Source organism: Podarcis tiliguerta, assembly GCF_965153285.1.
Source record: "Podarcis tiliguerta genome assembly, chromosome: 6".
NCBI lineage: Eukaryota > Metazoa > Chordata > Lepidosauria > Squamata > Lacertidae > Podarcis > Podarcis tiliguerta.
Genome location: NC_139539.1, coordinates 69,782,926 through 69,796,601, shown reverse-complemented (window position 1 = coordinate 69,796,601; position 13,676 = coordinate 69,782,926). Strand labels below are relative to the sequence as shown.

The window sequence follows — 13,676 nt, the reverse complement described above, 5'->3', positions numbered from 1 at the left end:
TCTATACTGCGTTTTTTATTTACCATGGATCCGAAATATTCTTCCCTGTATATGTGTATGGAATACATTTGTAAACATTTCTTCCTTCCTTAGGGTGGAATTTACAAAAGTTGCTGCAGATCCCTCAATCGTTAATCTGGGACAAGGACTTCCAGATATATCTCCTCCTAACTATGTTAAAGAAGCATTAGCCAAAGCATCCTCTGTGGATATGCTGAACCAGTACACCCGGGGTTTTGTGAGTACATCTTAACGCTCTCTGAGAGGTTGCTTTAAATCAGTTGCATATCCAAAAAATTTCTCATGGTTTCCACATGCGCCTTCTTCATTTTGGATTCTTGGGCTGAATAGAAACACGGTAACCATAAATCTCCAAACAGTGGCCAATGTAAATATGGTCCAAAGAGGACTATACGTAGGGCCAGGAGAACTGACTATGTAAATGACTTCCCAATGTAATGTTATTATTAATCCATATAGTACATTTCAGTATACAGGGCACTTTGGCTTTCTTGCACATAATGCTTAACCATGGTTTGGCATTATGAAGATGAGCCTCAAGGAGTATTTCAAAAGATTCGACTTCTGTTTTTGATTAACTGCAGCTTCTTGTGATGTTCAACCCACACACACTGTGGTTAATCATTCATTGAAACAAGCCAGCTTCAAATCATGGGTTGTGAACTGGGCTTGTTTCAATAGACTGTAGTTAAATTGAAGCCGTTTGTCTGGACATAATGCTAAACTGCAGTTGACTTAAAGCTTCCAATCTTCTCCTTGCAGCTGCATGGAGAAGGGGGCGGGGGGCGGGGAGGAGGAGGACAAGGAGCCTGAGGCTTGCTTTGGTTCACCCTTGCAACATTAAACCATGGTTTATATGCAAATACAGCCAATTCATTTCTTGTTCTTCACCATGGTGCAATATGAACATTCATCAGAGGGTAGTTACTCCCTTTTCAGTGACCCATGAATGGCAGTATAACTGTTTCTAGAAATTTATATGTGTTACGAACATTTTTGTTCCACATTATTTTTTCTTCAAAGGGTCACGGTCATAGATCCTTACTGATAGTACACACAATTCCCAGCTTGTGATCTTGCACAAAGACTCCTATTCAGTGGAAGGCTGGCTGTGCAGAAGAGATTCCATGTGAACTGTGCCTTATATTGTTTTTCTTGTTCAGCTCAGTATAGTAGGTTCTCTCCTAGACGTGATGACAGTTTCTAATTGTTTAAATCTTTAGAATGGTATTTCTAATTGGGTAACTCTGTTTTGTGCATCAGCCATGCTAGATTTGGCTAACAGACAATACTGTATTATTTGTCGGTTGTTTGTTATTAACTGGCGTATGAGTCTATGCATTTTCTTTTGCATTCATAGGGACATCCTTCATTGGTGAAAGTCTTGTCCCAAGTGTATGAAAAAGTTTGTGGAAGAAAGATTGATCCATACACTGATATCCTGGTGACAATAGGGGGATATGGATCTCTGTTCAGTGCAGTGCAAGGACTCATTGAAGTAGGAGATGAAGTAAGTTTTGTGATGCATCCCAGAATAAAAATTCTCTTCTATGAAAACATATAAGTTTACACACCCACCCACCCTTAGAACATGGGTAGCATTCCATTAGTAAGTGATCAAACCTACTCAGAAATCCCTTTCCTTGGCAGCTTGATGATTTATTGAAGGGTAGAGAGCTGACTTTTGTTAGTTTTGGTTGAATAAGAAATAAACTTCGAAGCAGGGCTTTTTTTTTTACCTGTCAGATTCCTATGCCTTTAAGAGTATGTTGATGCACCTTAATTTAGCAGATGAAGGATTTCTTGGCATTGGGATAAAGTTATAGAAAAAGCCTCAGCTGTTTAACTATTGTGCATTAGGTTGCTGTTGAAGGCAGGATAAAGGGACTAGTGTTGTTCTTTAAGTAACTGTATGTCTGAGATGAATTGTCCATCAATCTACCACTTAATTATCAACCTGTTGCAAATTAGCTTCCTTGGCTACAGCTGAAAAAAATCCTAGGTGCTTGTCCTTTCAGATACCTAGAACATTGGTCCTGAACCCTTCAAAACTTCAAATATTTCCCAACTTCAAACCCTGGTTTTTTTCCTTGAGTTGTATAAGTTTGTCAATAGTGGGGATCTATAAGCACTTAGGGTAGGGTGGGTTTTAAATCAAATAGCCTGCCTCATTTGGGGTAAAACTGGCAATGAAGCGATAGCTAGCTACCTTCTGATGTTTTGTCTTTTCACTTTTGCTTTATGTGTCTCCCTCATCCCTTCAGTTCTGCTGCCATTATTATAAATCTTCACTTATTTCCTATTATCCCCAGCACACAAAAGCAGCCACTGTGAAGTAGCAGTGGCTGTTGCATCTACAGATATACTTAAGAGTTTTAGCTTTTAATCTAAAATACTACCCCGTGTTTGTTGACAAGAAGTACTTTTAATGCAATGTGCTTTCCTAAATATATAGAATTAGCATTGTATCAGATCAAAAGCGGGTTCTGTCTTTGAAGAAAGGTATAATATCATTTCTTATTCACATAACTTTCCTATATGTTTACTTTAGGTGATAATAATAGAACCCTTCTTTGACTGTTATGAGCCAATGGTGAGGATGGCAGGAGCCAAGCCTGTTTTTATACCCTTGAGATATGTGAGTGTGTTTAGAATATTATTATAATCAGAGTTTATTTAGATGGGGGAATGAAGAGAAGTGTTGCACCTTGCAGTTTTTCATAATGAAGGTTATTTCTTTCCTATGTTACTCTGCTTTGTGTGCTCAGTGAGAAACAGAATGGATCCAGTAAACAGATTAATAACAACAAGAAAGCAATGCCTCCCAAAAGTCTAGAAGTAAATGATAGAAGCCCAAATAGGAGATGGGTGTCAATAATTTAACTTTAGATTGCTCGGTGGCCTTGCTTTAAATGTGAAAGCCACATTAACTTTCAAAAACTGAGGGGTGTGAGCAGCCCAGCTAATTAATTTATTCAGCTTCAAGCATCCTTAAGTGCTTTTGTCTGTAACAGTATTTAAAGTGGTACTTAAGACCACAATGGTAGATGGTAATTCTGGTCCCCCCTGGTTTTTTATAGTACTAGTTTTGGATTCTTAGAAATGCATTGCTGCTATATAGAACACTTAATATTTTAATCGATTTTGATGGCCAGATCTAGTGGGTTAGAGGAATCGTCACTGGAAAGTCCCAAATGATATGAATAACTTTTTTTTTGTTAGTGATCAGAATTTGAGATTTCTTTGCAGTTTACTCGTGTATTTTGTATAGTTGACTGATTCTTAGGATAAGATCACTAGTGGAATGTTTAAAGGAAGTTTATTTCAGCCTAATAAAACATCTTTCCCCTTATAACTCAGAGACCTGCAGCTGGAGAGACTGCATCTAGTGCGGACTGGGTCTTGGATCCTGCTGAACTTGCAAGTAAATTTAATTGCAAGACGAAAGCTATTATATTGAATAACCCTCACAATCCTATAGGAAAGGTGAGATTCCTGTTTTTAAATCTTCCTGCTAAATGTTATAAAATGTTGGCTCTGACGATATTGATTAATACATTGTTTTCTTTCCCTTTCTATTTTAGGTCTATACGAAAGAAGAGCTCCAGATAATTGCTGATCTCTGTATTAAATACGACACCCTGTGCATCAGCGATGAAGTATATGAATGGCTGGTATACACTGGCAATAAACACATTAAGATAGGTACTGAATTGTGTTAGTTTGTAGACTGGAAATGGGCAATAAAGTATTGTTGCCGGATTAAAATTAGGTATTTTATAAAAGCTCATAGTATTTTGTAGACTAGCTATAATTCTGAAGTATAGGACTATATTACCTTATTAAAATGAATTACTTTTGTATTTCTCAATTTGCTGCTCCCATGTTTGACATGTAATTTCCTACTGATCTTAATATTTGTACAGTCTTGAATGTTCATTTAAAATCACTTGTATGTAAATAGTCCTATGTATGAGCACTTTGGATGCCTTAATGCATCTCTGTCCTCCAATGGACCTTGGCAGGAACGGGGAAAAATCTATTATTTCAGTTGCATACTCAACTTATCATATGGGAGAAGTGCATTCCTGATGGACACAGGCATTTTTATCACCCAGCAGATAATATGTACAAAACGTTCTGCTAAATGATTCAAAATATAGCATTTGGCCATCAGTGCCTTTTCATTTGCTCACTTTTAAGCAGATCCCCAAAACTGTCTTCCAATCTATTGTTGAAACGTACAAACCATTAAACCTACAGGCAAGCGACAGTTATTTTATAAACTAAGCAGAACTCTTTTCTCCCAAGAAACCTTATTTTCTCTAGCTTGTATAACATGCACATAAAGATTCTGCAAAGAGGAGAACACAAATCCTCCCCCCAGAGGCAGAGATGTTCTTGTATTAAGCTTCACGTATTCCATCAGCTGAAATGACACATCGCTCGTGAAAAATGTGAAATGAATATTGCATCAATTTACAGCATCTGGTAGTGGCTCTCTAATATTTATCTAATAGAGGTTGCCAGTGATATATCATAAAATCAGCATAGTATTTGTGCTGTCATCTAGGCAGTTTCCTCTGGTATAGAACACTTCGTCATTTCTCTTATCTAGCTTGTGCAAAACAGGAGCTTCATGTGACTAATGATTAGAGTTCCACTGGCAGATTTAAAGATTGCATATTGTAAGCAAGGATTCTTCTGGCATCTCAACAGGCATAGTGCTTATTTGGGTAATATGTATGTATGTAGCCTTACTAATAGTTCTTGGTGCTTGCTCAGATACAAAAATACATTCTATTCTTCTGTAGCTTAATACAATGAAGGTGCTTGTCCTTTTTTCACAAAATATTTATTCTAAAAGTCACCTGATGGATTGTGTGACTCCCCAGCCATCTTCTGAAAATGAGTTGGCTAGCTGTTTGCTCCGCAAATTGATAATCTCTCGTTTTGTTTTAGATTTGCTAAATGTAATTGCAGCCCATGGTGATGGCTGGAATTCATCACAGAACTACGCATTACAGAATGTGTTCCCTTCTCCTTGCAGCCCATAGCATCACTGCAGCACATAGCATTACTTGTTGTTTTCCTCCATTGGTACCCAATGATGTCAAGTGATGGCTGGACAACTTGATGCTGCCACAGCATGAGTTAATGCTGCATCACCTATAACTTGTACCTCCGCCCTAACATGAGTTGCAGGAAAATACTCTTACGGGATTTTTTTTATTTATTTATTTTGGATGTGTGTGTATTTTGTGTGCTACACCGTTATATGGGATTTAGGGACAATTTTACTCTTTCAGTTCAATACCAACAACAAAGAGCTCATCTGAATGACCTGATAAAATGATTGATACCTCTCTCTGGTGTGGACATACCCTCATGTGCCACAAGATGCCTGAATGAGGGTGTGAGTAAAGGAACAATGTGCTTTCAGTACATACCCATTTAGTTTGAACATAATGAAGCCAGCTTCATACTTATCCAAAATAATATATGTTCCTTTGTAGGATGCATGATTAAAACATACCTATTTATTGTTAGAGAGGCAAAGCTTGTTAGCGCCGTTCGTATGTAATTAACTCTTGATCCTTTTCTTTCTTTTTTTCACAGCTACTTTGCCTGGAATGTGGGAAAGAACAGTAACTGTAGGAAGTGCTGGGAAAACATACAGTGTAACTGGCTGGAAGGTAAGTGAACAGAATAAGACATAATGCAAATGAAGAATCATATATGTTGAAGTACTGCTGGGTTGATGTACCATGGAGATCATTTGCAAGCGTGCACAAGCTATATGAAACACGTGCAGAATCTATATTAAAAATTAACCCCTGACATAGAAATTCTAGATGCCATGCAGAGAGAATATTTCACTCAGAACTAAGAAATCCTACGGTTTACATTTTGAACAGGCGGTCAGTATGTACATTGTAAGCAGTAAGCCTTTCCAGTTTGCACATTTTTTGAAGACCTTGTGCTTGCTGTGCCAGTTCCAATGTTAGATGCAGAAGGTGGTGGTTGCTGGGGGCACATTTCGCATGAGAAAATCAGGCCAGCATCCAACAAACCACAAGGAGACTTCTGCAGGTGCACTAAGCTCTTTTGGGCTTCTTATCCCCACTGCCTAACTGAAAAGGTATCATAAAATGTTGGGGGCTTCCCCAACACAGGAAAATACACATGTGGGGTTTCATCCAGAAACAGAACCATGTAAAGTCCCACGTGTGTATGCAAACATACCTTAGGCATGGCTATGTAGCTCTCTTGGAAGCAGTGTTAGGCAAGTGCATGCTGTAATTTCAATATTGTGCGTCTTTTGGTAATTTTTATTTTGTGAAAACTATAAATACAATATGTATCCACAAACAGGCTCATGCACAGATAAATAAATGCACCCGTGCTTAATTTTTTGTAGCATTTTTGGAGAACATAATTTTCATTTTTCTTGGCAGGGATTTATTTTAATTGCAGAGCAGCCTTTTAAGTAGGGACACGCCTCGCTGCCCCTGGGGAGTAATTATCTAAGCCAGGCAAGAAATCTTTTATAAACTGGAAGAGATGGGTTCCCCCCCCCCACTTTAAGTTTGTCAGTAGTCTACCACTTCAAAATGTGTTTATTTCCATGTTTCTCAACTTTTATAAATGTTAAGTAAACAGCCAGATATTTGTTACAATTTATTTCTTTTCGTTGAAGCTTGGCTGGTCTGTTGGTCCCCAACATCTGATAAAACATTTGCAGGTGGTTCAACAAAATACACTCTATACATGCCCAACTCCATTACAGGTAGGTACCAAGCCATGCAAAAGGTATTGTAAAGAGCATGATAGTGTAGGAGGTTTGAGCCACTAAACATAATTAAAAATTGACTAATAAGGAATCTATTTGTGGGAATTGCAGATGAAATTAATACTTGAGCATGTTGATCCAATGTAGATTAGCATTTGAATGTCAATAATTTGGACATTCCGTTATTAGCAGGAAAACAACAGACTCAAGCGATGGGAGTTGGGATGAGTGATTACCATTGTATATAATACATACTGCCATGCATCTGATGTGTAGTGAAATTCTCATTACTGCTTCGCAGGATGATACAGACAACTGCCTTATACAGTGATTACCTGGACCCTGGGGAAAGTTACTGTTTGGCAAATGTTTATCTCTGTGCATCCTTTGGCTAGATTGTTTTCAGATCAAGGTGTATGTTTCCTAAATGTTTGGGGTTTTCTATACTATTTAGTATTATTTAGTATAATTAGGTCTTTAACGTCCCTTGAAGGGCAGCCAAATTTAAATAACAATTTGACACACAGCTGTGAGGCATTTGCGAGCTTTTTTGCGGAGAAGGTCCTGTTGCTCCACCATGACCTCCCTGGCAATCTGGATACAATAAAGGAACTGGAGGCCCCTCGACTGTCCTCGGGTCCAGTATTGGACCACTTTGACCGGATATCCCCAGCTGATGTGGACAGATTCCTCCAAGCTGGAAAGCCCACCACCTGTCCTCTTGACCCGTGCCCGTCTTGGCTGATTAGAGCGTGTCCAGACAAGGTGCGGGCCCCCCTGGGTGATATCATCCATTTGTCCCTTGGCACCGGGATATTTATATCCCTTGGCACCGGGATATAAATAATTTATTATTATTATTATTATTATTATTATTATTATTATTATGTGGTAAGAAAGGAAGATCTGTAGACTTCATTCTTGTTTGTGTTTGTTGTTGTTGTTGTTGTTGTTATGAATTTATTAATTAATTACATTTGTATACTGCCCTTCATCCGAAGATCTCAGGGCGGTCCACAGCATAAAAACAAGAATAAAATCACAAAGCACGTAATAATAATAATAAGTACAAAAAAACCCCCACAATACCCCCCAACACATTTAAAAGGACCTAGACGGTTATTCAGCCAAAGGCTTGGTTGAAGAGTAACGTTTTCGCCTGGCACCTAGAGATGTATAATGAAGGCGACAGATGAATCTCCCCAGAGAGAGCATTCTACAAGCAGGGAGCCACTTAGAAAAGGCCCGTTCTTGTGTTGCCATCCTCTGGACCTCTCGTGGAGGAGGCACATGAAAAAAGGCCTCAGAAAGACCTCAGCTGATGATTGCAGTGTCTTGTTAGTTTATATGGGGAGAGACAGTCCTTGTGGTATTGCAGCCCTGAGCCATTTAGGAAAAGGAATGATAAATTCTCTATAATTTATATGTCATTATTAAAGCATTAAACATTAAAAAATCAGATACACATTACTGAATTAATCACTGAAAATGAAGGTATTTGACTCTTTAAAATCTCATACTTGAAAGGAAATATATCTATTTTAGTGATAGATGCGTATCCAGCAATTTTAGAAGAATTTCCATCTGCCTTCTCCCCACCCTCCCTTGACTGCTAAACCCAATTGACAATCTTATTTTTACTCTTCACTGACTTTCTATTTTACTAGAATGATCTGTTTTATTATGGAAAAGCTGATAATTAGATTCTAGATACCTGAGCATTTCTTTGGATACGGCATTTCTTATTAAAAGTGAATCTTCACAAGGTCTGTTTTGTGACTGTCGCTTTTTGATAATATGCTTAAATGTGTGGTTCCCCCCCCCCCCCTTTCCTTTCCTGATTTGAATTTCCAGGAAGCTGTGGCACAAGCCTTTTTGATAGACTTGAAGCGCATGGATGACCCAGCGTGCTACTTCTATTCTTTGCCTAGAGAGCTGGAAGACAAACGAAACCGAATGGCTCGCATGCTCCTGGAAGTTGGGCTGAAACCTATTGTTCCAGAGGGAGGATACTTTATGATAGTTGACGTGTCTACATTAAGTAAGTGAAGATTTTATTCCATGGCAGGAATGGGGATGATGACCCAGTACTGAAGCTGGGAGAAATATACTATGAGCAAAGGGAGGGCTACAGTGTGTATGTTTTCTCTTCTGAGTAACAAATATTTTCACAAGCATGGTAGGTGTCCTACTGCACTTACAGCAGAACTACGCAGCAATTATGGCTTGTTTTTGTGCTGCCCTTTCTCAATCTGTAAGAACCCCACCACCACAAGCAGTCAGTGATATGGAACAGGGTGGAAAAATACACAGGCTAACGACTTCATGATGTGAATTTTTCATTACAGAGAAAATGGTTGTGTGCCCATTGGCAGCAGACCCTTGTTATCGTAATGTCTAGCTCTCCCCTTAGAATGCAGCTTCAGAGCAAATTCCTGGTACTCTGGGGAGCAGTCCTGGGGAAAAAAGAAGTGAAATAGCAGATCTTGCACTTTAGATCTTACCCTGGGCTCCAGATCCTTTCCATCTTGTTGCTGTTGTTTAGTCGTGTCCGACTCTTCGTGACCCCACGGACCAGAGCACGCCAGGCACTCCTGTCTTCCACTGCCTCCCGCAGTTTGGTCAAACTCATGCTGGTTATGCCTGTTGTCTTTGTCCATGGAGTTTTATTGGCAGGGATACTGGAGTGGCTTGCCGGTTCCTGCTCCAGGTGGATCACGTTTGGTCAAAACTCTCCACTATGACCTGTCCATCTTGGGTGGCCCTGCACAGCATAGCTCATAGCTTCTCTGAGTTATTCAAGCCTCTTCGCCATGGCAAGGCAGTGATCCATGAAGGGGCTTTTCCATCTACTGTTCTGTAAAAAAATCTCTGCTGAAGTGCCCATACTGGGTAATGCCTTTCGTTTGAAAAATTGCAGCTCTTAAAGTGTTTTTCACCTCTTCTTTTTGTTTTAAAGATGTAGATCTGTCTGACATGGAAAAAGATAAACCTTATGATTATAAATTTGTTAAATGGATGATAAAATCTAAGGTAAGGATTGGTTTTATTTCTCCCTCCTACTCTTTGCTCAAAAAACGGTGTCTTTAATTCTAACATCTAAGTGAGACTGTAAAACAGGTGGCCCTGATGCAGGGGATTGTGTGCTCATTGGAAGGCTGCATACCCATTGCTAGGCTTGCAGATCTCTTCCCTGCTTCAGCAGAGATATAAGCCCTTTACTGACATCTGCTCTGTGGGATTTGCCTCTGTTAGGCCAGTCTGTGGCTTAGACACAACCACTACTTAAAGATCAGCTCCTTTGCTAGGAAGAGGAGGGCAAACTGCAAGCCCAGGGTGCTTCCAGAATGCAACATTGCAGAATTCCTATATGGAAAGCACTTCTGTGCTTGAAGCAGTGAAGAAAATATTGCGACAATCTGTTTGTAGCTTAATTCTGCTTTCCAGACCATGCAGATAAAAATTCCCACATGTGAAATGTTCATCCATGATAGTACAGTGCTGTATTTTGCACATGCGGATTTTGTTAATGTGTGATGTGACCTTAATTAAGCTCTTGGACCGCAACCTTTAAACTCTCACAAAGATACAGTTACTAGAGCTTCCAAGAGCTAAGGTTTAAGCTGTTTTAACGTACCTGCTGAGCATGCAATTGTGCTTTGTGCTTTTTAAAGAAACTGTCAGCTATTCCTCTCACCTCCTTTTGCGGCCCTGAGACCAAAGAACAGTTTGAAAAGTACATACGGTTTTGCTTCATCAAAGTAAGTTCTATAGCATGTGCTTAAATAAAGCTTATTGTTTTAAGTCTTAGCAGGGCTGTTTGTTTCTATTAGTACCAAAACTTAGATCTTCTCTTTTCACTTTTAAGCATTTTAAATAACTTTTTGATATTGCTCCTAATAATAACTTCTTAGGGTATGATCATATTTTACATCAAGGTGGGCAACCTCTTCTCCATCAAGGAGTAATCTGGAAACAAATCTGGATATCATTAAAATTAATTTCATTTACTCCCGTCATCCTCTTCCCTCCCCATTTTCTTCCTCCTGCCACCCACATGAAATTAGGCCAAGAGACACAAGTTGTCCACCCCGGATCTACATAGTGCTTTTCTAAATATTCCTAATAGTCCTGAAACCTAGGTCAGTGTGAGTAGCAGTTTGTGAACTAGCTGAGTTTTTTAACTAGGAAGCCTCTACTTCATGCTGTGAGCCATGATATGCTGGCTTCCCTTTATTTTTTCAGGGATGTGATGATAATTAAAACAAACTTTTCTTCTGCTCCACAGATTGACAACTAGATTGGCTGGGTGCCAACTGCTGTATTGTCACAGGAGTGGGGGACTAGGTGTCTCTGAGTGCATCTCAACCTCACCAAACCATAGCTAGAGTTTATTGCTGGGGAAATGGGGCACATTGTAGATGTTAATAATAATAATAATAAATTTTATTTATATCCCGCCCTCCCCAGCCAAAGCCGGGCTCAGGGTGGCTAACAACAATAAAACAGCACAATACAACACTCTAAAATCATTCATTATAAAATTAATTCAATTAAATTTAATTAGCCACTGGGTAGACATACCCAGGTATTTGCTCAAAACTCATGTGAGCATGCATGCCACAAAAAGTACCTAATGAAGTTGTTAGAAGTGTGCTTCTGTGGATTTGCAATCTTCTAGCAGTAAAATGTCTTACGCACGTGAAGAATATTTCAGTTCTGATTTTTAACTTTTGTGTTCATTGTTGACAGAAAGACAGCACCTTAGATGCAGCAGAAGTGATCCTGAAGAACTGGAAGAAAGATTGACCCAGAACTTAACCTCTTCTGCCATTTCTAAAAATATATGCTCAGTCATACATTTATAACTAGACCTGGAATGTCACATTTCAGGCTACCCTTTCTAAATTGCACTGTGCTGCCATCTGCTGGATATTTAATATTAATAATGTGAGCCAACATACTGGTTTTGACATTGTAAAAATTATAGTCTGTTTTCCAAAATATTCAGTGGAAACCTTTTCCAGCAATCTTCTTTTCTACTTTTCTAAACACACTGAAGTAAAATTTGTGCAGGCTACATCCACTAGAGCCTTGTTCTGTGACCTACTTTATACTTGTACAAATTATTAATGCGTTTATTGCACCGCTTTGGGTTTATTTTTGTCAAACAGCAGCCTTTCTGCAATCCAGACAAAATACTGTATGAAGACATTGAGTGTGGATTTGTGGGCAGGGTCCTTGCTTTACACGGCTTGGCCAGCCAAGGGTATAGCATAGTAGCAGACGAAAGGCGGCACAGATGGGCATGGGAGCTAGGCGTTGGAACAGGCAGTCTTTTCATTCAGTTGTATTGCTCATGATTAAGTGTGTGTGCATACACACAGATGCACACAATTCACAAAAACGAATAATGCCTTGCAATCGGAATGAATAAGAAATGAGATCTGTACAGTATATTTTTGTGAATTCTATTGATTGTAGAGGGGAATGGCTATGGAGATGAGAGGTCAGATTGCTCTAGAGTCTGCGTTTGCCATTTCCCCTTCTTGCGTAAATAAGGCAAGCAATTATTATTTTTTTGCCAGCTATGCAAATGACATGCTACCTCGCATAAACTGGATATAATTCTGTCCCCTCAAATTTTACAATTAACAATCCTGGGGGATCTGCTAGATATGTTACTTAGAATCACAGAATTGTAGAATTGGAAGGGATCCTAAGGATCCTCTAGTCCAACCCGCTGCAATCAGGGATCTCATCTAAAGCATCCATGACAGATGGCCATCCAACCTCTGCTTAAAAACCTCCAAGGAAGGAGCGTTCACAATCTTTCGAAGGAGTCCATTCCACTGTCAAACAGCTCTTACCACCACGAGGTTATTCCTGATGTTTAGTCTGGAATTTTCTTTCTTGTAACTTGAAGCCATTGGCTCAGGTCCTATGATTTGATTTAACAAATAAATAAAAGTGAAATTTTGGCATAAACCTTGACTGCTTTCTTTCACTGATGTTGTAAACAAGCAAAATAGTGCATTCCTTAAACTTGCCAGAGAAACAGGTTTACAGAAACAGATTCTGCTCCCCTCCCTCTGCTCAATTTAAGAAGAACTAATAAAATTTGGAAATGATAGCTTCATAGGACTAATCTTAAAACAGGTTTATAGCCTGATTGTGTGCATATTTGCTTGGAAGGATTTCAGTTGACCTTCCTTCAAAGTAACTTCATAGGATTGTAGACCTTATGGAGTGAGGTATGCCTGTTTACTCAGAAGTAAGTCTCACTGTATTATTTACCTGTATACTCCCAGGTATGTACATCCTGCATGTTTCTTTTAAATCTATACTTACCTGAGACTTATAAGTGTGCATAAGATTCTAGCCTCAGGGTAGTATTGTGGCCTGGAGAAGATAAACATATGTCACATACCTGTGGACACAAAGTTAAATCCTACACAAACCACTGGACCGTAAATCCCATTGCAACTGCATTTGCATTGAGTAAGCCTTGCATATAATTTCAACTAAGCACAGAACTGCCAGCCATCCCTTATTTCAGAATTTGAGAGTTTTATTTCTAAAACTTTGGATTATCAAAACAAATTGAAATGGATAGAAATGGTTTTGTAAGCTTGATGTAATATGCCATGTAATATTTACTTTTTCTAGCTTTACTGATTTTTTTTTAAAAAGTTGCTTTATTTTATTCTGCAATGCTACTCAGAAATTGTCACAGGACAGTTAATATTGTATGCAATACAGTATAAAATAAAATTAGATATCATTTAACAATAGTGCTCTTCTAGCCCTGTCACACACTGTACCCTCGCAGAAAAATGTGATATTTGATTTCAGGAAAGGA

General features: G+C 38.9%; 1 protein-coding gene and 1 long non-coding RNA gene across 7 annotated transcripts in view; one reads left to right on the top strand and one right to left on the bottom strand.

Moving 5' to 3' along the window:
- Positions 1–12,802, top strand: part of KYAT3 (kynurenine aminotransferase 3) — a 341,165-nt gene extending 328,363 nt beyond the window's left edge. For all 6 annotated transcript variants that reach the window (XM_083444973.1, XM_083444975.1, XM_083444970.1 and 3 more), the window contains 11 exons: positions 94–238; positions 1,382–1,531; positions 2,573–2,659; positions 3,382–3,507; positions 3,606–3,726; positions 5,641–5,717; positions 6,722–6,811; positions 8,669–8,855; positions 9,774–9,847; positions 10,489–10,575; positions 11,567–12,802. In XM_083444973.1, the coding sequence (XP_083301099.1) occupies positions 94–238; positions 1,382–1,531; positions 2,573–2,659; positions 3,382–3,507; positions 3,606–3,726; positions 5,641–5,717; positions 6,722–6,811; positions 8,669–8,855; positions 9,774–9,847; positions 10,489–10,575; positions 11,567–11,623 (1,201 nt within the window). In that variant the 3' untranslated portion in view covers positions 11,624–12,802. The remainder of the gene's footprint in view (positions 1–93; positions 239–1,381; positions 1,532–2,572; positions 2,660–3,381; positions 3,508–3,605; positions 3,727–5,640; positions 5,718–6,721; positions 6,812–8,668; positions 8,856–9,773; positions 9,848–10,488; positions 10,576–11,566) is intronic.
- Positions 7,733–11,698, bottom strand: LOC310679608. The gene is made up of 3 exons (XR_014512387.1): positions 11,573–11,698; positions 10,452–10,582; positions 7,733–9,785 (listed from the first exon to the last, which is right to left on the bottom strand). It is a non-coding gene; the product is annotated as an uncharacterized lncRNA (long non-coding RNA).
- Positions 12,803–13,676: the final 874 nt, after the last annotated feature.